Source organism: Trichoderma virens, assembly GCF_000170995.1.
Source record: "Trichoderma virens Gv29-8 chromosome Unknown TRIVIscaffold_69, whole genome shotgun sequence".
Classification (NCBI taxonomy): Eukaryota; Fungi; Ascomycota; class Sordariomycetes; order Hypocreales; family Hypocreaceae; genus Trichoderma; species Trichoderma virens.
Window position 1 is genome coordinate 136,569 of NW_014013680.1, and position 27,466 is coordinate 164,034.

Consider the following 27,466-nt stretch of genomic DNA (forward strand, 5'->3'; position numbering starts at 1 on the left):
GCGAACCCCAAGCTCTGCTTATGGCAGAGTGCTTGCCACTTCACCCATGGTTGCATGCCGCTTTCTTACCATCAGAATGCAAGTAAGCAGGATTGCTGCTGACACCTTGGTATAAATCCACATCAAGATGTATTCTTCTTCTCGTGTCCCGGAATTACACGGGTGTAAACTCTTTTAGTCCGCCCACTGAAGGATCAATTGCTCTGCATGCTACTACTCGGCGCGGCAATATTCCATCTTACCAGCACTTTGTAATACTCAGCACCTCTTTTCAATGCAGCCCTGGGCTATGACTGACTCAGGTGCAGGTGCTGATGACCTTCACCACACTTATGCTGACCGCATACATCCCCTGGTCGCTATAAGCTATCAAATCGAGTCCTTCTGAGACATACCCCTCTAATTTGACTTGCGACGATGGAAGTATAAGGAAAGCAACCGTCATGGACCAGCAAGGCTCGATATGCAGGATAAAGAGGAGACGGGCCAGTATAGGTGGATTTATGGCGAACGAAAAGTCTCATGGCCATGATCAATGAGCTAATACGATGTCCTAACGCAGTCAAGAAATTAATTCGTCGGCATACAAGGTATTGCATGGCAAGAATATACTCGTACCGCAATTCCAGTGCGACTTACAGAGTATATTTATCAAGTTACCCTATGATATTCACTTCTCTGGCGGGTAGGTAAGCAGTGAATCTCAATAGGAACATAGCCGTTGCTGAGCGGATGCAACAGAATAGCCAAACTGTTCCAACAAATCGCTTCAAAATGTCAAATGGCCACTTCCTTTTTCGCTTTGAGCTATTGCGTAAGAGCTAAAATCTTCATCGCCGGCTGCCGCCAATTCTTGGAAATGTGACATATTATCTTCCATCCGTTAGTCTTCCTCTCCCGTCTGTGGGGCAAATCTGTCAGCCACATACAAAAAGAGGGTCACAAATGATCTATGCAAAGGATGCGCTCACCTTTGGCCGCCCAATGCCTACTTTAAGGGCTGTTGCCAAGGCACCCATTACCCAAAAAGTTCGCAGCCCTTGTTCACCTCCCTGTCCCACAATTCTCTTCCAGTGGTTTACAATTTGCTTGCAATGATTCGAGTACACCTCATTCGTGCGGTTGCTGCCAGCTCGTGTACGGATGATTACGCGATTATATCTTCATCGAACGCCTCCGCGGAACACTGCCTGGTCACTCATGTCCGTATAACGGACATTAATGAAGTAGCTTGGAGTATTAAATCACCGTAAGTGTTCATCAGTGAATGCATTGGGGGGTTTCTCCTGTTGCTCCAGGGTTAGTGGAATCACGTATTAAACTTCGTAGAGGCATCTTGGAGAGAAGAGTAAATGCTTGATATGCGATGCTAGCTTGGGTGACAATTGCGAAAGTACGGAGTGGTATAAATTATTTGGGTTGTAAATAAACATGTCTTATTACGGTCAAGGTTGGACAAAAGCTGTCGTTGCTTGCCTCGGATTACCTATTTTCTATCTTCATCAATGATCCGCAACTCTTCGATACCAGCTGAATGTGTTGGTTATTCAGTGCCAACTTCTAGTTTCTCAATACACAGTGTGGAGGTTTAGGTTGCCATGGTAGGAAGATATCAATATTCTAAAATCGAGAGCTTTTCTCGCTTCTATGATTAGTTGCAGTTTTGTACTCGGTCCAGAGTGTTCATGAGAAAACCAATGGTTCCCCCAGGCATTGCGAGGGTGTAGGGTAGCAACAAAGCTGATATTCAGAACTAACTCGATGACTCCTGTCATCTGCACGCTAACATGAATGGGGTCGAATGTTGGTGGGGTAATGCAGACCAAAGGTCAATGGCATCCAATAAGAGACGTCGTCACCACGCCCTACAAATGACCAAGATTAGTAACACTGCGCTTCCAAGGCTGAGTGTGCAATCCGATTCTAACGGATCATTCACATCACGATATAACGACGCCCTACGATAGATCACTCGCAAGCACGAGAGTTGCCAAGGCTAAGATTCCATAGCCCGACTTGAACTTGCCGTTAAAGCCGCATGAGAAATGGCTATGATGGACCCTGATGACTTTATAGATTTCTCAGGTTGCATTGAAAGCACAGCCGTCTCAAACGAGTCATGTGAATACTGCACCCAACAGCATATTAGTTGTCAGGTGACTGCAGAGACCGCCGCTTTGGCTACCTGCAAGTCTTGTATGGAGGTCAAAAGAGATTGCACTTTGGCGGCTGGCATGGGAGCACTTAAGATTCCACTAAAGCCCTTCATTGACTCTGGAGCTGTGGGCAACGAATACCGGAATCAATCGCAGAAGCCTACGGAACGCTCTTGCAGCAGATCGGAATCAAGTTTCACGGCCAGCGATTCACTGGGAGAGGACACTATCGAGCCGTTGGATAGAATCCCTAAAGCCGGTGCCAGATTCTCTCGAGAAGCACTTCGGATTCTCAGGAATTGGGTATCATCCAACCATCGTCACCCCTATCCCAATAATGAGGAAAAAGAAAACCTGGCTCGCCAGACGGGCTTGAACAAAACTCAAATCAGTAACTGGGTTGCAAATGCCCGCCGCAGGGGAAAAGTGCGAGCTCCTCGGTCTACCTCACCAAGTCCGGGTCACCGCACCAATGGTGTCGACATTCCACGGAGGACAACTCCCATTATGAGGGGCATGAGCCCCATGGAGAGATGGCGACATTCTCCGCCGGATCAAGAACCCGCTTCCATAACCGCCATCGCTTCGGCAGTCTCATCTACAGAGTTCTCAGATGCAGGAAGCGCCGTGCAGGATAACTACAAGAATATCGATAACGATGGGCTGCCAGACTCTATCGATCATCTCTCATCTGCCGGCAGCTCGAGAACATCACATTCCAGCAACGGCTCGTTTGGATCAGTTAAATCTGACAAATCTCGAAAGTCGTTGGAGTCTGTCTCCTCGTTGAAAAGCCGAGGAAGACGACGTCGGCGTCGGCAGATCCCCAAGGCCGTTGATATTTCGGCCATGCTCCCGTCCATCCATAAATTTCAATGCACATTTTGCACAGAGACTTTTAAAACAAAACACGACTGGCAAAGACACGAAAAATCGCTACACTTGTCTCTTGAACGGTGGGTATGTACACCAGACGGACCGATCCAGTTTTGCGCCGAATGGAATTGCCTGGCATGTGTGTACTGCGGATTGAAGAACCCACCACCAGAGCATGCCGAAAAGCACAACGACTTTGTGTGCAATGAAAGACCAGAAGAAGAGAAGACTTTTTATAGGAAAGACCACCTGCGCCAGCATTTAAGCATTGTTCACGATGCCAAGTTCCAAAAATGGCCAATGAATGACTGGAAAGTAACCACACCACCTGTGCGATCAAGATGTGGCTTCTGCGGCATCTTACTGGATTCTTGGGATGCACGAGTCGGCCATCTTGCTCAGCATTTCAAAAATGGCAAATCTATGGCGGATTGGAAAGGTGATTGGGGTTTTCAGGGAGAAATACTGAGGATTGTCGAAAATGGAATGCCACCTTGTAAGTTAAGTTAAGTCATTTGTCCACGAAATCGTCAGCAAAACTCTAATACATGGCTTAGATCTCATCCACCATGAACGAAATACTCTTGATCCGTTCGAAGCTTCTAAAGATGAAGTCAGATACGGTAAAACATTGGAAGATTATGTCAAGCTGTGGCTGGTTGAGTATATCAACGATCGGGCCGTGGCCGGCATGACAGCCACAGATGACCAGCTACTTGTCGAAGCACAGAGAGTTGTACAGAAAGTTGACACAGAAGACATTTCCCTTACAGGACCAGACGTCTCGTGGTTTCGCGATCTTATAATGCTCCACAAACCCTCCAGTCATACAACAAACGAGGAACTCTATCATGTATCGGGCAATGCAACCTGGACATCACAAATAGAGAAAATGAAGGCATCCAACTCTACACACACAGACATGAGCATTATTGGATGCGACAAAGAGAAGCTTTTATTGAGATATGTCAAGTCTAGACAGGCCTCAGGCCAGATGCCCACAGATTCCGAGTTGCAGTTTCAAGCATGCAAGATCCTAGATGACGTTGAGCCAAAGTCCAATTTCAAATGCAAAGAGGCCGTCCAATGGTTCAAATTCCTGGTCAACTCTTCGGTCGATTGGCTCTCACACTTTAAACGCCGCGCCGGCCTCTTCTCGAGCGTCGAAAATATACATGGACATATACAATCAGTTAATGGCAGTATCATACACAACGGCGTGCATCACTTTTCAGGACTACAAGAAGACTTAATGACTGCTATCAATACCTCGAAGATTCCCGACAAAGCAACAATGGGAGAAGAAATACAATTCGAGTCGCGCGTTATGATGCATGGTGATGACAACCATACCATCTTGGATAAACTGAGTGGCCTGGGTGCTTTGGAAGACCGTAATAGTCTCCTGGCTTCTCATGAGGATATTCCAATAGCAGTCCCTACTGCAGGAGATTTGACATCAGAGAATCAATTCAACGATGCCAAGGCTGGCGCCACCCTACCCGCCCAAGGAATACACTGGGGTCTCTCGGATGGAGCTATTGGCTGCTCATCGCCCATGGATACGAATGACTATCCACCAACCCTTGCGCAAACGCCACAATCTGCCAACTCCCAGAACCAACCGTTACGATACTTCTTGAGTGACGCCAACTGTTATGGAAGATTGGAGAAAGAACTCACACGATTTGTAACCAGCTGCCTAAGTCCGAATAACCCACTTCAACACGTATGTTTCCAACTCCTCTATTTATGATCCTTTCTCGTCAAATATCATACTTATTCTGACTCACTTAGATCCCGACCGATGAGGAAATTCAGTATCAAGCTCGGTGGATAATCTATGACGATGATGACCCATGGAATCAAACTGCTGCTGACAATGCCGAATGGTTGGCTCGCTTTAAGCGTGATGCCGGTCTTGTCTCTGCTGACGACGCGAACGGTTTGCCATTGAACGGACCTCCTCGACCCTGGAAAGTATCGGACGGCGGAACAGGCCTGACACCACCATATCTGAAGCCAAAGGCCGGCAAAATAATAGAAGTTGCAGATGAAACATCTGTATACATTGACTATCGATCCTATAACGTAAACAGAGACACAGCCGAGCGCTATGTTCGCGCCCTCTGCGATGGAGAATACCAATTCCCTCCCTCTGTGTTTTGCTCTCGGGAACTTGAGGATGGACTGAATGCCTACATTGAGGAATGCATCAAGACTCTCTATGTGCCTTCCGACGATGATTTACGCGCCAAAGCACGCGAAATACTAGGCGTGGAGCGCACTGCGGCCGACGACCCAAAACTACTAGAAACTTTCAAAGCAACACATGTGCTCTGGGCCGCGACAAATAATGAAATTATCCCGGGAGGCCAGCTGAACAATAGCACCCTCGATTTTATGGACAGTGTGAATGAAATGGCTTCTCTTGATCTCACCGCTGAATTCTCAGCGAGATTGGGGGTCTAGCGAGAAAATGAAACGACGACATTTATTTGTGAAGCATCAATACATTTAACGAAAGTTGGCCGTAGGTATTTCGAAGTCGCACATTAAGGAATAGAAAATAAAGGCTATTACAGTATAATAATATGTCAATTATAAAAAAATTATTCCAGTGCTTTGAAAATAGAGAAAAAAATCATCCAGCGCCTCTTTAGATTACTTCTGGCAAGTTATTTCATGTGACTATGGTGTGGATTCAATAACATCTCCACGTTTTGGGCGAGCCAAGTAATCCTTGGGTATTTGGTCAGGAGGTGGAGCCTAAGTGAACCAGATTAATCGCTAGACAATGACTGTTAAATTTTACGCTCACCTGGAGGCTCTTTGCCCATTCACGTATATCGTCATAATTCTTGCAAACATGTTTTGTGCGAAAATCTGGAAACGCCGTTGGCTGCTTCGGATCAACCCATACCTGCCCCAGCACACCTGTATCTACGTTACACATTAAAACTTGACGAATCGTATCCAGACAGTGTGCTTCAAAGAAGTTAGCTAACTGATTGCAATCGTAAGTTTTGGTCCATTTGCCTGGATGCACTTACTGACATGCAGGCGTAGGATAAACTCATCGTTTACGAACGCATGCTCCCCTAGCTCTTTGTACCGCTCGTAGTTGAAGTAGAGTGCTTTGCGCACCAGATTCTATGCAACCTGTTAATCAATTGACCGGCGATGATAAATAGATGGGGGAAGGTTACCAAACAATGTAGATGATGCATTCCTTCAACGTTGACTATGAAGCCCCCGCCATATTTTTCCGCTCGCTGAACAAACGATGCATCTAGTCCGCTAGCTAGACCATCCTCATATGAAATGATACCAGCTCGGTCTGTAAATAGTGTTAGAATTATTTTTCCAAAGGTTAAATGCTCTTGGGAATGGTTACAGTCGGACCCAAGATCCTCCCAAGCTCTGTCAACTTCGGGTGATCCAACTTTTCGATAAATATCTTCATTCATAAAAGATCCATTAAATTCTTTGAAGCTGTAATGAATTGGTACATCTTTAATGAGAGGAGCTTGGATTATGCCAAATTAGATCCTGCGCAGAGGAAAAAGGGCCCTATTACTTACACCACTGGGTCGTATGTTTTGCACACAGACTATCCACACTTGATTCTTGGTGAATCATGCGTGTTCCAGCCCAAAAAGACAGAGTGCAGGCTACTAACAGTAATAAGAACAAACAACAGGGCTTAAACAACGATTTCGGAACAAGATATTTCTTTCTTGGATCTTCTTTATTTGTATGTTGAGGTAGAGTGCCTTCATCATCAGACTCGTCTGAGATGTTGGAAAGCAGCCGGCGTTGATGATCCTTGGCCATTGTGACGATGTTGTCAAATCAAATGATAAAGAGGAAGGCGATGTTTAGTACCAATAGCGACAGCCCGTATTTCTCAATTCAGTACGTTAGCTGATTGTTTCGGGAAAAAAAATATTCTGCCATCTGACGCCAAATGACGTCGACCCAAGACTAAAGCACTTTTATCCAACCAAGCCGCTTTATCTGATCCTAGCGTTCCACTTGCAAAGTCAATCAAGTCGTTTTGTGAAGCTGTGATCTCTTTCGGAAAGCTTACTTGGGGCCTTCAAGCTAGTGAATCTGACTCGAGAAACGATCGCCGTGAATGGGAAGCATCAAAAATCATAATGCCTGTTTGCCGGGCGATTTCGAGGCGCAATGGGGTGATACGATCTTGATCTCGCTTACTTAAAGTTCATCCACATTCCAATAATCAATCGTAGTAGCAATACGGAGTACACCATGACGAAACTTATCGTCACTGGAAATCGGATTAGGATCTAGCCGACACTAGATCAAAGCCTCAAGAATCGAGCTGACAACGATAGTCTGTAAATTTTATGCCCATCGCAATTCTTTATTGCGCCTCTTCAGGCAGCTGAAGTCTTTGAGGCGGGATCCTCCATGTGCATTTCCCCACCTTGAGCAAGGCTCGTTCAATCATGGAATGGTGGCGCTCCGCCAATTATTGCATGGCATATTGACTAGTAGCAAACCATAGCAACTATCGTGAAGCTACTCTTCAAGGTTTCGTATTCATTCTCAAAACAAGCAAGTACAGCGTCACACGTATCGTGATATTTGCCTCTCCAGCGCAATAGAAACTTTACTGGGGATCTGCAATGGGTCATTCCAGCACCACTCTATGACTTAAAATGGTGTTATCAACAAGACTATGGGTTAAGCTTAGAGAGGTGTCTAGCATTTAAAAGACAACCATTTCCACCTCAAAAAATAAGTCAGCTCAAAACTGTCAACACTTGGCGTATCAAGATCAAAAATTACTTCAGTCCACTTGAAACTCGCAACAACTTCAAGCCAAGTAACCGTCAATACATCACCAACATGAAAGCCGTCTGGGCCACTCTACTTGTCACGGCCTCGTTAGCCCTCGCCAGTCCTGTCGCTGAGGCAGCTCCAAAAGCTGATCCGGGCGGTTACGGCGATTACGGAGACTACGGCGAATATGGAAAGTATGGCGATTATGGAAAATATAAACCACCGACGCCGCCGAAGGGAGGATACGGGGATTATAAGAACTACCCACCACCAGCGGGAGGCTATGGCGATTATGGAAAGTATCCGCGGGAAGAGTAATACGGCAAGAGTGGGGTCGGACTACAAGACAGCCTAGTTGACAACTGAAGGAGCTTGAAACCCCATATCAAAATTTACTGGTTGAAAATTCCCGTATAAATGAGCTGCTGTGGCTGTTTTGACGATACCAAGTGCACGCAATGCACAGAGCATATACCTGCCACCAGGTGTCGGATGCAGCGTTTGTACTATCAATATCATATCACTGATAATGCATCACTTGACAATTTCTGACTTCCCCACACTAAGATGTCACATAATGGTCGCCTTTGTTCGTCTGCTGAGCCATGAGAGAATTGCATGAAAACCACAATCGAAAGGACTTGACCATCCCCATATCCAGAGAGAGCACATGACTAATTTGCACCCGTTTGCCATAACAAAAGGGCAATCTAATTCCGAATATATAAGAAGTAAATCGATGACCATGTATTTCGTAGAAACAAACCCCTAAGACAAGACGCCCTTAAGTGACATGTTCTATATATCATGGGAAAGGATGCCAGTAGTCACATGCACCTTGGCAATTTCTTTCTATTAGCTGAACTGGTGATGAGTGCCTAATAGCAAAAGTCCCAGCGGTAGTGTACCTGGGAGATGGTTACCGTACGGAAGTATGGGTACCTGAACATCTGACTTCAAACAGGGGGAGGGCATATCGTTGCCATCGGCTCACCACTCGGTGGTACCACGAACCATTTATCTGAGCATTTACCTGAAATTAACGCGTTTGCAATTTATAATTTCAACTTGTCAGTATTCGTATTTTGCTCAGCTGGATAAGGGATATCAAACATCGTCTTCAAGCCATCTGTCGTTGACGCCCTCGCGCGATTGATACCCAAGACGATGATATTACCCTGATAAGCTCCACAGTGGAAGAGGCAGCCAAGCTAGTACAAGTACGAGCAACTGGGTCAACATCGCATACGGTACGAAGTTCCCCATACAAATTATCTGAAGCTAGTCTTGGCACATCTGGGCATCGATGCAAAGCGATAACTAAGTGTGGCTGCCAAGAACAAGATATCAAGGTTGGGCTATTTGATGGTGGCAACGCAAAGTTCTCTATCACAGCAACTCTCCCGCTAATCCACTCTATCGAACTTCTGTAGTATACCATCTTGGGAGGAGCTTATTTACGTAACGAGTAACGATCTCAGTTCGGCTCTTTGTCACGCTTACCTTTTCTCCTGGCATGAAACACGGAATATAACGACTTCCTTCAACAAAGTGCAAGCTCCGTAATTCAGCCGTGGGGAAGATGCCGCTGCCGCCTGCTTATGTACTACATCTTTGTCGATTTTGGCGTCAGCATCCACAGTATACGCCCTTATCACCCGCTCGTATTATTTCGCATTTACAAAGGTTCCCAGCCTAGGGCCACCCAACCAATGCCCCAGAAATGCCAGTAGTCAGCCAAGATATCCAAAGGTTCCTTAGCGGTGTGGCGCTGAATGAGGGCACGAGAGCCGGGTGCTTTTCTAATTTAAGCTTAGTTGATTTATCCTTATTTGCTTTAAGGAACTGTAGCCTAACAAAGGTAAATTGGGACCTTGTTTTTCATACTGTGTGACAGCCGTCCCGCGTGGCCGTATCTCGGCGGCTGTTGAACAATGTTGGAGCATGCAAACCATGTGGCAAGAAGACCTCCAAGTTGTGAGTCCATGTGTTGATCGGCTGTACGAGGTACCAGTCAAGGCTGGAGCTATCAATATTCTCAGCCTACTACTACCGGCTGTCGGGGTCCGAAAACGTGCACCATTTTATGACACAGTTACGGAATTTTTCACGCGATGTGTCTGAAAGGTCCGAGAGAAACGCGATGAAACCTCACAAATCTGAGCTTACCACACAACCAGCAGAAAGTGCATGGGGCGTTAGTCCCACCCAGGTCGAAATATCTATTCCAAGATTATTCTGCACCAGACAGTCCTCAATCTTGAGGATCTCAGTGATATCCGACATTCTACTTGCTGCTAATAAAATGGCACCGAGTGCCGCTTAGAGTGAGAATGAATCCAATGTATGCAGCGAGCTGGCCGCCATTGTTCGTACGATCCGCCGTGTGGGTAAAACGGGAAGGCGAACAAACGACATCGGCATCTTCTGAAGACATGACTCCCAATCCCTGCTCCTTTACGGCGTAATCCCTGTTACGGACAGTGCTTACCTTTCCTTTGCGCACTATTGACTAGGGTTCACTAAACTTGCCTACCCCCGGCCATTTCCCAGATGGGCGAAATACAGAGAGACGGCTCTTTTGCCGCCCAGGGCAATGGCCCGCGTAGGGCAATGACATTAGATTGCACTCGCGCCACGTTAGATCTCATGAAGGGCGTTTTTGTTTGGTTGCTTCAAAAGGAACTTATGTGTTTGGAAGATCATGCGAAGACCACCGACATCCCCTAACACCTTAGCCGCCTCAGCTGCGGGAGAGAGCAAGGTTTCTGCCCGGATTGCTTCTCAATTAAAATCGCTTGGCAGTTCTGATACGCCCGCTAGCAAGAAAGAGGGAGGAAGCTCGGTATTGGCTAGTCTTATGGTTGGCAACGGGGATCGTCCCGCTTTCGTCCAATATTGTGGCGACGAGGCCAAAAAAAGTTCCTATCCACGATGGCCAACAACTGCAACATTAAACAAAGGTGCCTCCCAAAAGAGGTGATAATTGGATCGTTTTCGGTCCCCGTGCATCTTAGATCTGTCATACGCCGGTTGGGGGGCTCTGGGGACATGATTTCAGCGCCTTGGCATGAATTGGCCGGAGCATGGCCCTCGTTTGTGTCCGCGTTAAATACTAAGGTGCTCCTGCGATCCCTTCTTCTTGAAGTTCTATCAGCTAATGCCATAGAAGTGTTTCACTGCCGCCGGCAAGACGCTCTGTTAGTGTTGCTTTGTGTAACAGCGCGGCAGCAAGGAAACCCGAAAAGGTCGTCACCATGGGTGCCGCTCCCACAGCAGAGCCCGAATATGTGGGCGACGGTGGTGTCCAGGAGAAGCGAGTGTCCGTCGAGGTCAACCTCAAGCCCGATGAGGAGGATGAAGAAGATGAGGCCATCACCGATCTCTTCACTAGCTTCCCTACCATCAAGGGCATCGAACCCGAGCCCAATCCCTTGACTGTTCGAGCAGTGCTCACTGGAATCGTCCTGGGTTCTCTGGTCAACGCTTCCAATGTGTACTTGGGTAAGCAAGCAATGCTGATGTTGAAGACTTTCTCTGCACTTTGTGCAAGACGAGAGCATTGTCATAGTATGGCATGGTTAACGGTTCTTTCCAACAGGTCTCAAGACCGGATTCACCTTCCCAGCAACGATGTTTGGTGCCATTTTTGGATACGGTACGTACCTTTGACAACACGAATTGCACAAGTTGACTGACCAATCACAGGTTTCATCCTCTTCCTCACCAAGATCGCCCCCGGCATTCCCGGCATTGGAACCCGGTTCGGCCCCCAAGAAAATTCGATTGTTCAAGCTGCTGCGACAGGTGCTGGTGGCATGGCTGGTCTCTTTGTGGCTGGTCTGCCTGCCATGTACCGTCTGAGTTTGCTGTCAGAAAATCCCAAGGACGACTTTGGCCGTATCCTCACCATCACCCTGGTGTGTGCCTTTTTCGGCCTCTTCGCCGCCGTGCCGCTTCGAAAGTTCTTTATTATCAATGTAGCTCGTGAATTAAACTTGGTGTTCCCATCGCCGACAGCCACAGGTGAGATTTTCTCTTGAAAAGAAATTTAACAGAACATGAGCTGACCCTTCTATTTTATAGCCCTTGCGAGTGAGTTTTCACCTTGAAACGACATGTAGTAGAGTATATCTTAAAACAGGAACTGACGGTTATATAGTCCGATCAATGCATGCTGTCGGCAGTGGTGCAGGTGATGCTATGCGCAAAGTCAAGGCTCTGGGATACGCTTTCTTGGGTGCCTTTACCCACATCGTTGTGTCCCAGTATGCTGATGGCATCTTGCACAACTGGCACATCTTCACCTGGTTCTATATCTGGAGTGGATACAAGAACTGGGCTCTCAACATCGAGAACTGGGGCTGGTACATTCAGCTGACCCCCGCCTTCTTCGGCTCCGGTATTCTTGTTGGTCTCAACGCTGCCGTCTCTTGGTGGCTGGGTACTGTTGCTGCCTATGGTCTGATTGGACCTCTTCTCGTTCACTATGGTGAATGTGTCGGCAAGCCCATTGGCGAAGGCAAGTGGGAAGGTCTTGTCAACTTCAACAGCATGAGCGGCATTGGTACTCCCGGATGGATTCCCTCGCCCCGATACTGGATGCTGTGGCCCGGTGTCATGGTTCTTATCGTCTACAGTCTGGTTGAGTTCCTCATCCACATTCGTGTCATTTATGACGGTTTTAAATATGCTCTTCGTAACTTGGCTGGCTCTATCAACGGCGCCCTGCAAGCTCGTGGCAAGAACAACGCATTCCTGGAGAAGCAAGCCGCAAAGGCCAATGAAGAGTCATCCCTGATAGAAGATTTTGCCCCTCCCGAGGACCAGGTTCCCATCTGGATCTGGGTGACTGGATCGATTACCTTTGTCGTTGTTGCTTGTATTGTCTGCGAGCTGCAGTTCCACATGAATGCTGGCTTGGCTATTCTTGCCTGCATCTTGGGTCTTGTTTTCGCTTTCCTCAGTATCTATGGAGGTGCTGTTACTGATACTGCGCCCCTTACTGCTTCCTCCAAGGCTTCTCAACTTGTTTTCGGTGGTATCACCAAGAACCACTACTCCATTCAGAATGCTCAGCGTATCAATCTTATTGCTGGTAACATCGCGTCTGGTACTGCTGACGTCGCTACCAACCTGGTTAGCGATTTCCGTGTCGGCTTCCTTCTTCGAACCCCTCCTAAGCTGCAGTTCTACGCCCAGGCCACCGGTGCCTTGGTCTCTATCTTCCTCGCCCCCGGCATCTTTGTCCTTTTCATGGCCGCTTATCCCTGTATCCGCGACCAGACCATTGAGGAGTGCCCATTTTCTGCACCATCGGTTGTCGCTTGGCAAGCAGTTGCCCAGGCCGTGACCCTCCCTAAGCTCCCTATTCCGCTGTCCTCGGGAATTTTCGCCATCGTTTGCGGTGTTGTTTGCGCTATTCAGGCTCTCGTCAAGAACTTCTACTTGGTCGGATCCCGTGAGAAATATCGCGATTACCTGCCTAATTGGATGTCAATTGGTGTTGCCTGGGTTTTGGGTGTCGACAGTGGATATGCTAAGTATGTCGTCCAACATGAATACTCGGAAAAGTTTTTTGCTAACTTATTTGTAGTGCTATCCTGTTTGGCAGTATCACAGCTTGGTGGTGGAAGAAGTATTTCGCAAAGGGCTTTGACACTTACGCATTTTCCGTTGCCGCTGGCCTTGTTGCCGGAGAGGGTCTTGCAGGTGTCGTTAATGCTGCTTTGACATTGGGAGGTGTTGACGGAACAAAGAAGGGCACAATGATTGCTCTGCCTGGAGAGGACTGGTAATTGATAAAGCCAAGGTGTAATGATCTCCGCCACACGGAGTAGATATTAATATAACGTGAACGCAAAAATACCTGCACTCGAAGTTGTTCGTCAGCTCCCTATGCCTTCTGATCCCTCTCTCATACTATGGCATGGTTTCTGGCAGCCCAATTCTCGCAATCGTTTGATATCAAGAAATATATATACATATTGTTGAGGGCGAGTCATCTGGGCGTTGCTACATAGCCAATTGCTATCGGTGGCTATGTTCTTAAACTGTACTCTGATTTTCAACAGTTTCTTATACAATACTCATCTGAGACTCAAGAGAGAATGAAGCTTACTATGGCCCAAGAAATATCTTGCAGTATATTATACCATGTTGTAGAAGTTTGCGTGTGGTACACGTAGCTGTATTTTACTTGTGCGAACCCTTTTAAGCAATTTGATCATGTTTTGCCTCTATTAATACTCCTGTTAATACCCTTGGAGAGACGTTGCATAATTAGAAACAGGTACACTTGACCGGTAGACTTTGGTATAGCTACCTAAATAGGCAATATTTCTCAATATCATCATCCCCAGTGAGCCACGCTATTAATATATGAGGAAGAAAGAAGATAAATAAGGGTTGCTATTGGCTCACGGGAATCTCCAAACATATGTGGGGTCCCATATTAGAAATCCACCGCATCAGTATTATCCAGTTTAAGAAAGGATATATTGCCTGATCAGGTCAGCTGTTCCTGAATTGAACGCTCGTCTGCCGACGCCAGGGATATTTTCTGCCTTCCGATAATAGTGAACTGTTACTGAGAGGCTATGCGTGTGGTGACACTGGCTATCTGGACCCTCCTCCATTTCAAATCAACAGGATGCTGTATGATAATTAATAATTCAGCACCCACTTGAAAATATGTTTAATTTATATATTATATCTACTTTTTCAAGATCTTTAATTTATAAGAGCCATCCAGTATTTCACAGCTCGCCTGAAATGGAGCTGGCTTTCCACTCGCATCCGTTGCAGTTGTCCTACCGCTCACGGCTACCTTTGTCAACTTCAACCTAAAATGGACTTACGTGGCTACAGTCATTATCTTCGAAGTTCAATCTGTTCTCTGCGGCGCTGCTCCAAACATGATCGCAATCATTATTGGTCGAGTCATTGCTGGCATGGGCGGCACTGGCATCTATCTCGGCTGCCTCAACTATTTTTCATCTTTAACAACTCCCAAAAGCGTGGAATCTACATTATTTTAATTGGATTTTGCTGGGGTATTGGAGCTGTACTTGGTCCCGCCGTCGGCGGCGCATTTTCAGTGTCGCCTGCAACCTGGAGATGGGCCTTCTACATCAATCTAGTTATAGGCGGCGCTTTAACGCCAATCTATCTTTTCTTATTGCCACCGTTACGCCCTATCAAAGGAGTTTCGATTCAAACTAGACTTTTAAATCTGGATTTCGTCGGTTTCATCCTCGGGGCAGCTGTGTGGGTGACATTTGCGCTGGCACTGAGGATGGCTGGCGGGCAATGGCCGTGGAATAATGGAAGAACTATCGCCATGTTCGTCGTGCTTGGCATTCTACTGATAGCTTACGCTTTACAGCACTTGAGCATAAGCTTCAAAGCTTTTCACGTATCTGGCTCTCCCCTTATCTTTGCAAATATTTATGATGCAGTATCTGCGCGGGCTGTAGCGTCGTTGCCTAGCGCAAAAGCCCTTGCTACTGCTAGCTATGCTGTTGCCGAAGCCGCAGGTCTAAAGGATGACACCTTAACACGAGCTGCCAATGTGGCAGCAGCCAGAAACATTTCTTCAGCAATTAAAGAGTTTGGAAAGCCTCTCTCAGTCGACTTTCAAGATGGATATGGAGATGAGCTAGAGGAGGGCATAACGGAGCTTCTTAAGACCGGTGTTGTCGGCATTAACCTCGAGGACTACAACGGAAGCGCAAAGATATTGTACAGCATCTCCGAGGCAACGGATCGAGTCAAAAGAGTGTTGAACACAGCTAATGCCTTTGGAGTACCTCAATTTGTTGTTAATGCGCGATGCGATACTCTTGTCCAAAGCGGAAGCCTCGAAGAAGTCATTGAACGAGGTCGGGCTTACCTTGCTGCTGGTGCTACCACTGTGTTTGTGTGGGGTGGGTCAAGCCGTGGTGTTTCGCGCGACGAAGTTGTTCGACTTGTCAAGGAATTTGATGGGCGACTGAATGTCTTGTTGAATCTCTCTGGCGGTTTGACTACAAAGGAATTGGCAGCTATCGGAGTTGCAAGAATTAGTATTGGGCCAACTCTGCAGATCGGTGCAATGGCAAAATTGCAAAAAGACGCTGAAGCAATCTTGGCAATTTGAGTATAGTTACTAGTATATGGTTCGCTTTTCTATCTCACTATACATGTTATTTACTAATTTTACAATGAGAGACAAAAATATTTCATCGGCCAAGGGAAAGAAAATTGTAAGCGGGAACATGTGCTACTTTGCTGGAAATTCTTAACCGGCCTTTGCACTTGGATTTAACAAAGGCAATTCATAAATAGTTATGTGATTAATGCGGAATAGCCGACGTCTAATTCCCAAGCCTAGTAAGCAGAAATGGTTCAATTCCTCCTCACTTACCACGCCGGCGTTACTCGATCTAGCAGCTTGGGAGATTCGCTTAGTGGAATAAAATCACTATCAGCAATTTATAGACTCTTAGAGGTACGAATCTCATCTCCTTTATATATCCAATAATCTCTTTTGTATCCCCCCATAGAGCGTGACATTTTCGCCAAAGCCGTCCACTTAGGCCTGAAATACAATTTCATGAGTTATTTTCACGTAGACCGCGTCTTTACCATGCGCTTTAGCCTACAGCTTCAGAAGGTCTTCAAAGCCAATGTTTTCGATAAATCAAGGACGATTGCCCCATCTTTCGTCTTACCTGGCTGCCCATCAATGGCCGTTACTAATGGTACGAGATTTCGCTTAACCTCTCCGACAGTTGGCAATGTCGCATCAGATAGGTAGTCTCCGATACCGACATATTGATTAACCAGCTCCATCCAGACAAGTGTAGAAAAGGGACACCTGAAGTTGAGTATTATGCCAACCAATCATTAGAAAGATTGTTTTAGCAAGCAGGGCCGGATCGGCGCGGATATACTTGCTTGCTTCGTCTTTTCCATCCAAGTTTGGACATGAAAGCTTTCCCTAGTTGCATCTGATATTCCAGGGAGGGTGATCCAGATTTAGAATTACAGTATAGTGGTCGACTATGCGGCTCGCGCAATGTTAAGAGCGTACTGAACGACAATCTACTTCCCCCTTTGGCCACCATGCGCGACATATCCTGGAACAAAATCAGCTATGTCAATAATGATATACGAGCCCTCGAATGCGGCCCTCAATGATGCCTCATTGTCAAGATTCCCCTTCACAATCCCAATTCTCGTGGCTTCAAAAGCCTTGGAAGCGATGCTATCTGGGTTACTGGTTACACGGCGAATGTGGTATTCAGGATTTTGCAGGAGCGCGGCAGTAACAGCACCTCCTTGATCGCCCGTAACACCAATAACTGTAGCAATCTTCCTCAGCATTGTCAGTGATGAGAATGAGGTGAATATTCTGTTATATGAAGAGATAGACATAAATCACTGTTGGCTAATGTTAGTTATTTGTGCGTATGTTGAAGACTATACATTAAACAGCAAAATCTTTTACTTCCTAAAAACATTGTGTTTAGAAATCGAGATATTGGATTTATACGTTTTGAATTACGAGGCGGCTCTGATATCATGTCGCATGGATTTGTAAAGTCTGTGCGGTGACATTGATTCTAAGTATGTTACAGCAATGTTAAAAGATCTGAATGTTTAGAAACAGTTGGTTGATTACGTACGCAATTTCTGGACGCTGTCAAAGCACGTGAAATTATTAGTTCTCCTATATTATTGGTTCGCTTGGGCGGTGGATTACATGGGATTATGGACAGCTTCCTACGATGCCGTGATTGTGATGGAACAAGCTGTACCCCTCCAATCAAGCTGCTCCTCATCTATTCAAAAAAATACTCCCCAGAAACAAAATGGAATCTATTCTATCTGCACATGAAATCGGTGAAGGACTTGCCATTTTGATCATTCATGGATGGCAGATGGAAGGAAGAGTCGAGGAGCTGGACTTTGAGCCGATTTTCAGCAAAACCACAGGGCTTCGCCGGATTTACGTGGACCTTCCAGGCATGGGTACAACACCTGCGAATAACGTCAAGGATCTGGACGATATATACCTTCGCCTAGTTCAATTCATTGATTCTCGAATTGGAAACTCAAGATTCTTGCTTGTCGGCTCATCATGTGGCGGCTACCTTGCACGTGCGATAGCTCAGAAATATATTAAACAAGTCGATGGGTTACTGCTACGCGTACCGCTTATTGAGCCAAATGATAGCATGCGCGATCTGGATGCTTTCAAACCTTTAGTCGTTAACGAACAGCTCATGTCAAACACGTCTGCTGAAGACAAGAAACTCCTTGGAAACGTTCTCATACAGACACCTGCTTACATTAAAGCTTTAAAGGCGAAATTTGAAGCAATTTACCGTCCAGCAGAAAAAGCAGCAGATATGAAGGCGTTAGGTCCAATTCGAGCAGACCCAAATCGATATCATCTATCTCCTTCGCTGGATGATGAAGGTGCGAAATTCTTTGCACCCACACTTGTTGTATGCGGTCGGCAAGATGAGAGTGTGGGCTATCGTGACAGCCTTCGGTTGCTGAAGCTCTATCCACGATCGACATATGTTGTTTTAGATCGTGGTATTCATGGCCTTCCTGTCGATGAGACTGGTGTTTTTGAAGCTCTCGTTCGCGATTGGATAACCCGGGTTGACGAATGGCGAGGTCGCACAGACAGATAAGGAGATACCTGCTGTACCAACTGTCAGCCATTGCACTGTCAGTCGACTTTAATTGAGTTGGTTACGCCTAAGCTTGTATTTTAAATTAATCTACATTTGTACTTGGCATGGCCAAACAACCCACTTGCATCGTCATCATCACTCCCCCAGTTACTAATAGGATTGCTTTGGTCAATAGCTATGAATGCATTACTAAGTAAGACGCTGCCAGGAACAACCGCTCCTTTTTGCAGATTTAGAGCGAATTTAGCCAAAACTTTGAAACATGGTAAATCGTTGTGTCCTCGAAGATATAGCAATTTCATCCAATCCTCTAATTGAGTCTGCTGATGAATGGGTCCATTCTGGTAAGCAAAAGGTGCGTTTATACCAACCTAACACTGTTTGTCGGCCACGACAGGTCAATTGCTGGAACTTCCTTCTTGTTCAAGCCATAAAATCTGCTGATGCGTTACGCAACCCAGTCTGGATTCTCATCAGCTGGAAAGTTTCCGGCCTTAGGAACGATGTCTACTTCCACGTTGGTTTCAACTGGTGGCTACAGCTCGTGCAGTATCGCAGCGGTGCCTGCCTCACCGTCCAATCCAGGAACCGCACTTTCAAAGGATAAAGGCGTATCATAGAGTAAAAAAATGCAGTATCAATTCCCATGGTAGAGGTAGCGAAAGGGCCTAGTATGTTCCTGAGAAAAACTAGTTCGTTGTGAGGCGGATGGAATGAAAGTAATCCTCCAGAATCTCAGCGCGGAAGAGAAGGATTTTGAATATCGCGGCAGCACGGCTGAATATGAACAAGAATAGGATATGAAAGGTTGATCTAGGGAGGCTACAACCTAGGCAGTGCAAAAGCAACGATTCTCCTAGCGAAAATGATGCCTGTGGTAGAGAAGCAGCAGGTTCGTTTTAGTAAATGTATATTATGACAATAATTGTCAAGCCTCGAACGATCAAATCATAAGGGAGCGCACATATTGCGAAGTATCACTAAGGCACGAATTGATACATTTTGGAACAGCTTACGGAATCGCTTACGGAGTAGACAACGATATATGACAGCGCATTTCAGCTACAGCGAGAGTCTTCTCCTCATTCCAGTTTTAATCAACGACGTGACCCGCGGTACACAGTCATCTACCGCTTGGTGGATCAACTGGCAACACAATCAGCAATAGCAATTGTAGCTTTAATAACCCTGAAGCTGCCATGCCGCAATTTATAGAGCAAGCTTAGACGAGCTTAGCCGGGGATAGAAAACCTACTCATACGCATGTTTAGCCAAGATGAAACAAGCAATCTCATATTATTGTTCAGATCAATAACATAATAGAGATATCTGAAATGAACTACAGTAATTGCGCCTTCTGGGATAGTATTAGCAGCAGATTGTGAGAGTACTTATCCGCTTATACATATCTATAAATAATTCTTTTCTCTACCATTTGGACAAAAATGGCGGGCCAGTTTCTTACGTAACTATAATTAATTACTTCTTAGAAATCTTTGATGAATCATTTCACAATACCCAAGCATAACCCGGAAGAGCTAGCCGAAAAGCTCTTTTCCCTTTTATCAGGTCTCTGCCAGTATCTCGGCCCAACCATAATACATTTCCCATTGATTTGCAGTTATGATAGTAGACGCTCAGAATAACAAAAGAGTTATTCCACCAGAATCGTCGAGCGAAAGCGGAGAGCTGCTCATCAGCATCAGATAAAAAAAGCGGAATTACAGGGATGAATAAATCGTTTTTACGACAGCATAATAGTGCAGTAGTTTAGATTTTTAATATCCAGTGTCTCCAAAGTTACTCAAAAGAGGTTCTTTTGTACAATATTGCGCCTGGGTAGCTTTCAGTGTTCAGGAGAGAGACAACATGACCATATTGCCTTAACTTTCACATGATGGCGTAATGGTGGCATTATGCACTTATACGAAGATGCAAACGTAAGGTTCTTGTGATAGCCGAGGCAACTTGAGCAGAAACTTGATTATAACCAGCACTAAACGTCTGATTTGATAGGTTCATAGTCAGGCTAATGTATCCATCCCTGGCCATGTTCCCAAACTTGCCACACAGACCCCTTCTGTTGAGAGCATCGATTGGCTGCTACAAACTGGTCATTACGCGTGGCGCAAAGGGTCTGATTCACTATTTTTGATTTATAATCTTTCCACAGATTATTTTGGTCGACCCTTGTTCTACTACCATTTCGATGCAACGTACTAACAGATGATCACTAATCCTTGAACTGGCCTTTTGATATAAATTTATCGGCCTCTGATGGGAGATGTGAACAAAGCGTCTACAAAGCGCCTACAAAAGCAGGCTCGATAAAGGAAACAATATATAATGTCTACGATGGTCGGTCATTTGTCTTTTGAGAACGCAAGAGTTTTGGTGTTTGGTGGGACTGGAGCCCAAGGGCGATCGATCATTCAAGGTATAATTCCTCCACCCAACAAGTAAAACACATACTGATTCGTTAGCATTGGCACGAACCAAGCGATATCGTTTATCTGTTCTCACTAGGGACAAGAACTCAACCAAAGCTGCGGCCCTAGCATCTTCTTTTCCGGACATCGAATTCGTTGAAGGCTCGTACACAACAGAGGAGGGCCTACGCAACGCTTTTGCCAATCAAGATGTCGTATATTTTTGCATTGATAGTTTCAACGTTGGTGAACCATTTGAGTACTTTTGGACGTTTCGTGCCTACGAGATTGCTGTCCAAAGTAAGCTGAAATGGTTCATTTTCGCTGGTTCTGGAGATAGATACGGCAGTTTGGGCATGAATGAAAAATACAGGAACAGTCACAACATCGTGTCTAGCAGGCTAACTGGCTGGTTAATGAATCAACCTCTTGCTCGGCTTCCTTGGACTATCCTAACAGGCGGCGTGTATGCCGAAATGCTTGGAACTCTTTTAAGACCGACCGAAGAGGGAGATGAACTGTTCTTTCACAATCCTATGGATCAGGATAGCGTTATGCCGCTTATACCGCTCGAGATGTATGGTTACCGTTTTGAGTGGGCTTTATCGCACCCAGAAGAGAGTATTGGAAAATTGTTGTCTGCAGGACCCTTTTTTGTTACTTTTCCAGAGGTTGCTGCAGCACTTCAGCAAGTCACAGGCAAAAAGGTTCAATTTAGGAGCATCACCACATCCCAATGGATGGAGGCTATATCTGCGCATATAGATCCAGATAGGAGATTGCCTGGAGGAGCGGATCCCACCGACCCCACCTCGTTTACATTTCGTAAATCGTTCGGTGCATGGTGGAATATTTGGAAAGATCAGAAAGAAAAGAAGTCAGAGGATATGGCTTGGGCAGATGAAGTTTATCCTACACGACCAAGGGGCCTGAAAGAGTGGATGGAAGCAGTGGAGTATAATGGGAAGCAAATTGTTCCCCTATATGAGGAGTTTTGAGTATATTCTTGAGTAAGGCAAAAGGTTATTAGCATTATCATGGTCAATGTTATATACCGATGACTCTTCTCCACTTACTCACATGCTTTGGGTATTTTAAACGTATGGAGAGATTGCTGCAGTAATATAGCGAAGTAGAGGCACAGCAGTACAAGTGAAGTAGTTTATCAGGACCAGCGCGCCATCAGGTAATTGCTTAGATATGATGACACCGTGTAGTTGGTGCCCAAAAAGTGAAAATCTGGTTCTGAACAACTTGATTTAAAGGCAAAGAGTTGTAAATACTATATTTTATTCTCCGGCGCACCGAAAAGAAAATCATTCCAGCTAAATTAAAAGTGATCATGCTGCACGTTATAGAAATATAGGCTCATATATAGTACTGTTGTCTATCGTTAATTTTTTTCTGCTCCTCTTATTTCTTGTTGATTGCTCCAAATTTCAGATGTACAGTACTAGTTTAAAGGCTTACGACGGATCATCATGGGATAATTTGACCTTTAGCTTCAGTCGGATTATGCAGCAGTTAGGTCTGCGTACTCATAACGGTGCCCATGAAACAATTATTTTGCAAACACATTCCAGCTATTGCGGCATTGTTGAACCTCTCATCTTGAGATTAAATTTAATCTCTAGTCTGCAAGCACTTTTCTGTATACCCGCGTCAAAAAGCTGGTACTAATCGTTTCGTAGTCACCTACTGCTAAAATATTTGTCTTCTTCTTATATATTATTTCTTTCTACAGGCCGTAGAATCGTAGCTGTGTCCGACCGAATATCCGGAACCCCTCACCCCCGCCCTTTCCTTGCGGTCATGTTCTAGAATCCCAACCAATGAATATGCGGACGCAAATGACAAATCAGATCGGAATCGTACATAATCTCGTTTAATATTAAACATTATATAGGGATTGATATTTTCATGTTTGTATTATTAATAATACTGATACCTATTGGCGTTGCCTTTGGGCCTTTTGAAGCAACAAAGATTGAATTGGACGAAAAGCCCAGCTACAGCTAATTCCAAAGCAGGCAATCCACTTTGTCCGTTTGCTGTTGATGATTAGTATACAGAGTAATGAATTGTCAAACTGAATGTAAAGTTTAGTCAATTAAGCTACCAACTCTTTGGAATACAAATGAAGGATTTTGCTTGCTTTGCACGAATGTGGCTTATGCAGTTTATGGATAAGTACATGTTTCCGTTTTTGGTCTTCACAAAACGCAAAAACAGGCCGAAAAATATATATATATAAGCATCTAAATATGTCTGCGATTTAAATAAATAGATCAGATCATAAATGACAATTCATTCATCCAAGTCAATATACTCATTTTTCTCTACAACTATCGTTTCCATTCGTTACGGTTATAGCAAGACGGCGTCTAACAGTGGAACCGCAGTCCTTCTTATTGATCTTTACAACGACTTCATCTATCCTGATGGTAAATGGTACGGTAATGTAAAAGCTAGTTTTGAGGCCACAGAAACGTAAGGCATATTCAACGACTGGTTCAAGTTGCAAGAGCGGCGCATATTCCCATCTACTATTGTTTGCACCAACAATACAAGCCACGCAACTATGACGGCTGGAACCGGATGACCTCGTATCACATAGGGATGAAAGAAGGCCGCGTGATTGAAGAAGGTAGCTGGGGGGCGCAGATATACGAGGGGCTGGAGCCTGACCTTGCGAATGGTGATGTAGTCGTATCAAAGCACTGGAACGTTAGGTGGGCACAACCACCTTTGTAATTCAGAGCGTAAGGGCGATCAGTTAACACAGATTGATAGTTCGTTTCAAAACACTGATCTAGACTATCTTCTTCATCAACGCGACATCACTAAACTGGCCTGCGCGGGTATGACCAGCAATCAATGCCTGGAGTGCACAGCACGATATGGCAAAGAGCTGGGATATGACGTGACACTACTGTGAGTAACATGCTAGAGGAGAAACAATTTGCGCTTACTTTGACCCTAGTTCAAATGCGACGGCCGGTTTCACAATCGAGCAAAAGGACGCAGCTGTCAATTTGATATGGCCTTTGCTTGTGGAGCGCTTCATGTCTGTCGAAGAATGGGCTGCTAGTATTGGCGCGCCAAAGCAATGACAAATAAATTGGTGAAATGGGGAACATGAAACTGTACAATTTGAAGAATGGCGTGAGCTTTTTAGTAAGGGTGTAATTAATGATCAATATTGCTTCAATGGAACGTTTCTTATAAGTGCTTAAGCTAAACTCATTAGATGGCGCAATAACGCAGTCCGAGTTGACGATCCACATTGGATAGCACTTTAGATACATGGATATCTCCGAAACTAAATCAGCTTCGAGTCGATTATTATTCAATTCCTATTCCGGGATTGTATCCAGGCGAATATAATAGCAGAAGCTCTTCTTCACACACGATTATTCCTAGAGCCCACGCGTACAGGAATGGTTCCGACGCTGTCAAATTATCATAGCAACATCAGGCAAATAATAATGGTAATGTATCTTTCGTCAATTCATCTATTGGAGGCTATCTATATATGTCCATACTAAGGTGTCAGAGTAAGCTGATAAGCATCTACTTACGGTAACTACTCCGTAATACGAAAAAGGATTAAATGATGGCTGATAAGACTAGGCAGTCAGTTGGGATCGTGAATCAGGCGGCAAATACTAAAATGGAGGTTGGCATAATTCGGCTTAAAGCCTCGACTTTGTTGGCAAAATAAGCTACGCCTGAACACGCATATTGAGACCGTAGTCAAATTGCCTATACAGGTTTAGCCCACTTGGCATAGCGTAGAATCACAGAGAAGCGACTTTCGCTATAGCTTAACAAATCGCTAAAGCTATCGGGGCCTTTATATTATTTTATTTGTTGTCGTTGTCTTCATATTGCAGTCAAACTCGAATAATGGTTTCTATCGTTTACATGGTTGATGATTAGCCATCTCAACACAGGAGATTAAACCGATAACGGCATCAGATCCCAAAACTGTTCTTGACTCAAAACTCATGCCTACTCCCCTCTCACCTAGATTGCTTATTGTATAAGTCGATCCAGGCGCAGAAAATCAAGTTCAATTTTGATCAATTGGAAGATGGTTGATGAATGTTGGCCTAACACTGAGTCCAATACGCAGGATTTCCCTCAAAAGGAAAATACCGCGGCGGACACCGGGGACGGGTTCCGTTTTATCACTTTTCAAGATCCAAATACAATCAAGTTAAAGTCGATCCAGAGAGTCATTCGGAGTCATGGTGCCAAGAAATCATTAGAAGGACGCAAAAAGAAAATTACTGAAGTTACTGGAAATTTTCGTCACTTTAAACCCGACAGACTTCAGAACGCCTCCGCCGTGAAGAGACATAATAACGACTACAAGACACCAAGCGATATTCAGCAGCTCGATCCTTTTCGGTCGCTTTCCATAAGCAATTCTACACGATTGCAATCTCTTATAACAAATAGTACAGTTCATGCTTTAGCTGGTAAGGCCCAATACTAATATATTTCAGAAACCGCATCCCAAGCTTTGGAACCGGTATGCAATTTTGCAGAAACAACGGCACACCAAATATTCCATCGGCTATTTCACGATGGCTTTAACGATGCAGCTCTCTCAAACGCTATTATGCTCTCACTTTCATTCGCTGCAAATGAATACCATTTCACACAGGAATGTGTCACTTTTAAGAACACGACTATTCAACACATTAACAAAAAAATTGGCTCTACACTTGACCCAAAAGCCGTTTCTCAAATGATAGGGGCAATATTGTTACTGATAGGAGTGGAGGTTAGTATTGCAAACCGTTAATATTTCACTGCTGAGAAAGCTACATAGTGGCGACTCGGGAACAAACCACGAGTAGAAATGCACCTGACGGGCGTTATGCAATTGTTAAACTTTTGCGACTCAAAGCTTATACACCTTCATGACGGCATCAAGCGGTAAATATCTATCTGAGCTAGGATTCCTTCATGCATTATCGGATACGTGTTCTAATCTCAACAGTGCAATCTTCTGGCAAGACTTGAATGCAGCCTGGATCATAGGCTCTGAGCGCAGATTCAACCATGATGTTTTCCCAGAACTTCACTGGGGTCGCAATCCATTTCTTTCTTCTATATTTACCCTACCACCGGGCTTCGAGCCATTGAGGCAGGTTTTTGGAGATGACTTAGTCAAGGTCATCGAAGATATTTATGCTTTACAACATCTGAGAGAGTCATCTGATATGAATCTTGATGATTCAACATCCATAATTCACATGGACAATTACCAAGCATGGATGGAGTCTCGTCTTTACTCGCACTTTCTGGCGGCAGATGAGGACGATGAAATAGTGATATGCTGCATATTCACATTATATTTATGCGCCTATATGCTGTTTACAGAAATCTGGGCGGGCCACTTTATACCATCACATATATCAGCAAAGCTATTGCGTGTCTTGCGACATGCGAAAAGAGATGTTTTGTGGGAAAGTCACAAGGACGCACTGTTGTGGTGCACTATAGTTGGTGGTACTTTCGCCCAACTCGGCGTGACTAGGTCTGAGTATATTTTGTTACTTCACCAGTCTGGAGATGCGACTCTCTCGTCCGATTGGAAAGAAACAGAAAGTTTCCTAGGTAACTTTATCTGGTCGAACAAAGTGTTCTACACACCCGGCAAAGCATTCTGGGAGGCATATTCCTTGCATTGACACTGAAGTTAATGGGTTTAAAGCTAGCCGTGTTAGTTTTAAAAAAAAATATCAGCATAATATACATTAAGCCATATACAGCATTTTCCCGAGAAAATGTAGTGCTACTACTAATACTCTATATACGGGCGGGCGGTTCGAGGACATTGTGGGTTAACGATTACGACTCATTATCTCAATGCCGAAAATATATCACAGCCAGGCCCACGTGCAAGCGGCATGACTATGTGTCTGCGAATAACATTGTCGAATAATGTGGAGTTTCTATACGACTGTGTCTACCACCAGGTAACTATAGGACGAGCAAGCGAAGAACAAAGAGACAGTATAACTCCGTAGAGTTGACGCCCTCTGCGGACGGGATGTACTGCTTGTTTTGGACTGGCGCCTCAATCCGAGACTCTTATAGACGATGGGACAGAGTTAAGCGGCATAAGCAAACGAGCTAAGCTGCTGAAGGCAAAACTGCTTGGCAGGCTAACTAGAAGCGGAAGATTGATGCCATCGAAAAAGACCGCTGTTGGACTGCTCGACGTACCCTGTCCATGAAAAGGAAATAAAATTGGAAAACAGTATGCTCCTTGATGCAGCCTGAGCCGAATATGATTTAAACCATCTTTGCCAGCCCTGAAGGATTACTTAAGTGTTTATCCCTTAATAATGACATTAATTCCACACGGATGATGCAAAAAACAGCAAATTAACTACGAGAATCCCAAAATTCAAGTTTCTCGGTTAGATGGAGAACACGCAGTGGGCCTGTTCCAAGCCATTGAGTGAAGCGCATG

At 45.0% G+C, this 27,466-nt stretch overlaps 11 protein-coding genes across 11 annotated transcripts; 9 read left to right on the plus strand and 2 right to left on the minus strand.

The window, feature by feature from the left end:
* Positions 1 to 2,234: 2,234 nt before the first annotated feature.
* TRIVIDRAFT_152201 (uncharacterized protein) lies at positions 2,235 to 5,504 on the plus strand (the record flags this gene model as incomplete). The annotated part of the gene is made up of 3 exons (XM_014100312.1): positions 2,235 to 3,528; positions 3,590 to 4,722; positions 4,830 to 5,504. The coding sequence occupies 3 exons, from the start codon at positions 2,235 to 2,237 to the stop codon at positions 5,502 to 5,504; spliced, it is 3,102 nt and encodes a 1,033-aa protein (XP_013955787.1).
* A 219-nt stretch (positions 5,505 to 5,723) lies between these two features.
* On the minus strand, positions 5,724 to 6,674 carry TRIVIDRAFT_152199 (uncharacterized protein; the record flags this gene model as incomplete). Its single annotated transcript, XM_014100313.1, has 6 exons — positions 5,724 to 5,801; positions 5,854 to 6,020; positions 6,086 to 6,185; positions 6,242 to 6,372; positions 6,430 to 6,561; positions 6,617 to 6,674. 6 exons carry the CDS (start codon positions 6,672 to 6,674, stop codon positions 5,724 to 5,726), a joined length of 666 nt encoding a protein of 221 aa, XP_013955788.1.
* Positions 6,675 to 7,837: 1,163 nt separating this feature from the next.
* Positions 7,838 to 8,264, plus strand: TRIVIDRAFT_230820 (uncharacterized protein; the record flags this gene model as incomplete). Its single annotated transcript, XM_014100314.1, has 2 exons — positions 7,838 to 8,161; positions 8,216 to 8,264. The coding sequence occupies 2 exons, from the start codon at positions 7,914 to 7,916 to the stop codon at positions 8,262 to 8,264; spliced, it is 297 nt and encodes a 98-aa protein (XP_013955789.1).
* Positions 8,265 to 11,014: 2,750 nt separating this feature from the next.
* On the plus strand, positions 11,015 to 13,725 carry TRIVIDRAFT_81566 (uncharacterized protein; the record flags this gene model as incomplete). Its single annotated transcript, XM_014100315.1, has 6 exons — positions 11,015 to 11,351; positions 11,449 to 11,505; positions 11,556 to 11,873; positions 11,934 to 11,942; positions 12,010 to 13,390; positions 13,444 to 13,725. The coding sequence occupies 6 exons, from the start codon at positions 11,105 to 11,107 to the stop codon at positions 13,643 to 13,645; spliced, it is 2,214 nt and encodes a 737-aa protein (XP_013955790.1).
* A 961-nt stretch (positions 13,726 to 14,686) lies between these two features.
* On the plus strand, positions 14,687 to 14,887 carry TRIVIDRAFT_152196 (uncharacterized protein; the record flags this gene model as incomplete). The annotated part of the gene is made up of 1 exon (XM_014100316.1): positions 14,687 to 14,887. A coding segment is annotated over one exon (201 nt), but the record flags the coding sequence as incomplete, so codon positions are not given.
* A 302-nt stretch (positions 14,888 to 15,189) lies between these two features.
* Positions 15,190 to 15,987, plus strand: TRIVIDRAFT_52722 (uncharacterized protein; the record flags this gene model as incomplete). The annotated part of the gene is made up of 1 exon (XM_014100317.1): positions 15,190 to 15,987. The coding sequence occupies one exon, from the start codon at positions 15,190 to 15,192 to the stop codon at positions 15,985 to 15,987; it is 798 nt and encodes a 265-aa protein (XP_013955792.1).
* A 968-nt stretch (positions 15,988 to 16,955) lies between these two features.
* TRIVIDRAFT_129470 (uncharacterized protein) lies at positions 16,956 to 17,213 on the minus strand (the record flags this gene model as incomplete). Its single annotated transcript, XM_014100318.1, has 1 exon — positions 16,956 to 17,213. A coding segment is annotated over one exon (258 nt), but the record flags the coding sequence as incomplete, so codon positions are not given.
* A 491-nt stretch (positions 17,214 to 17,704) lies between these two features.
* TRIVIDRAFT_170597 (uncharacterized protein) lies at positions 17,705 to 18,686 on the plus strand (the record flags this gene model as incomplete). The annotated part of the gene is made up of 1 exon (XM_014100319.1): positions 17,705 to 18,686. One exon carries the CDS (start codon positions 17,705 to 17,707, stop codon positions 18,536 to 18,538), a length of 834 nt encoding a protein of 277 aa, XP_013955794.1.
* Positions 18,687 to 20,887: 2,201 nt separating this feature from the next.
* On the plus strand, positions 20,888 to 21,968 carry TRIVIDRAFT_70655 (uncharacterized protein; the record flags this gene model as incomplete). The annotated part of the gene is made up of 2 exons (XM_014100320.1): positions 20,888 to 20,978; positions 21,025 to 21,968. 2 exons carry the CDS (start codon positions 20,888 to 20,890, stop codon positions 21,966 to 21,968), a joined length of 1,035 nt encoding a protein of 344 aa, XP_013955795.1.
* A 1,139-nt stretch (positions 21,969 to 23,107) lies between these two features.
* TRIVIDRAFT_192081 (uncharacterized protein) lies at positions 23,108 to 24,083 on the plus strand (the record flags this gene model as incomplete). The annotated part of the gene is made up of 5 exons (XM_014100321.1): positions 23,108 to 23,160; positions 23,362 to 23,460; positions 23,496 to 23,702; positions 23,764 to 23,904; positions 23,954 to 24,083. 5 exons carry the CDS (start codon positions 23,108 to 23,110, stop codon positions 24,081 to 24,083), a joined length of 630 nt encoding a protein of 209 aa, XP_013955796.1.
* Positions 24,084 to 25,156: 1,073 nt separating this feature from the next.
* On the plus strand, positions 25,157 to 26,660 carry TRIVIDRAFT_128252 (uncharacterized protein; the record flags this gene model as incomplete). The annotated part of the gene is made up of 4 exons (XM_014100322.1): positions 25,157 to 25,436; positions 25,485 to 25,765; positions 25,814 to 25,920; positions 25,985 to 26,660. Coding segments are annotated over 4 exons (1,344 nt in total), but the record flags the coding sequence as incomplete, so codon positions are not given.
* Positions 26,661 to 27,466: the final 806 nt, after the last annotated feature.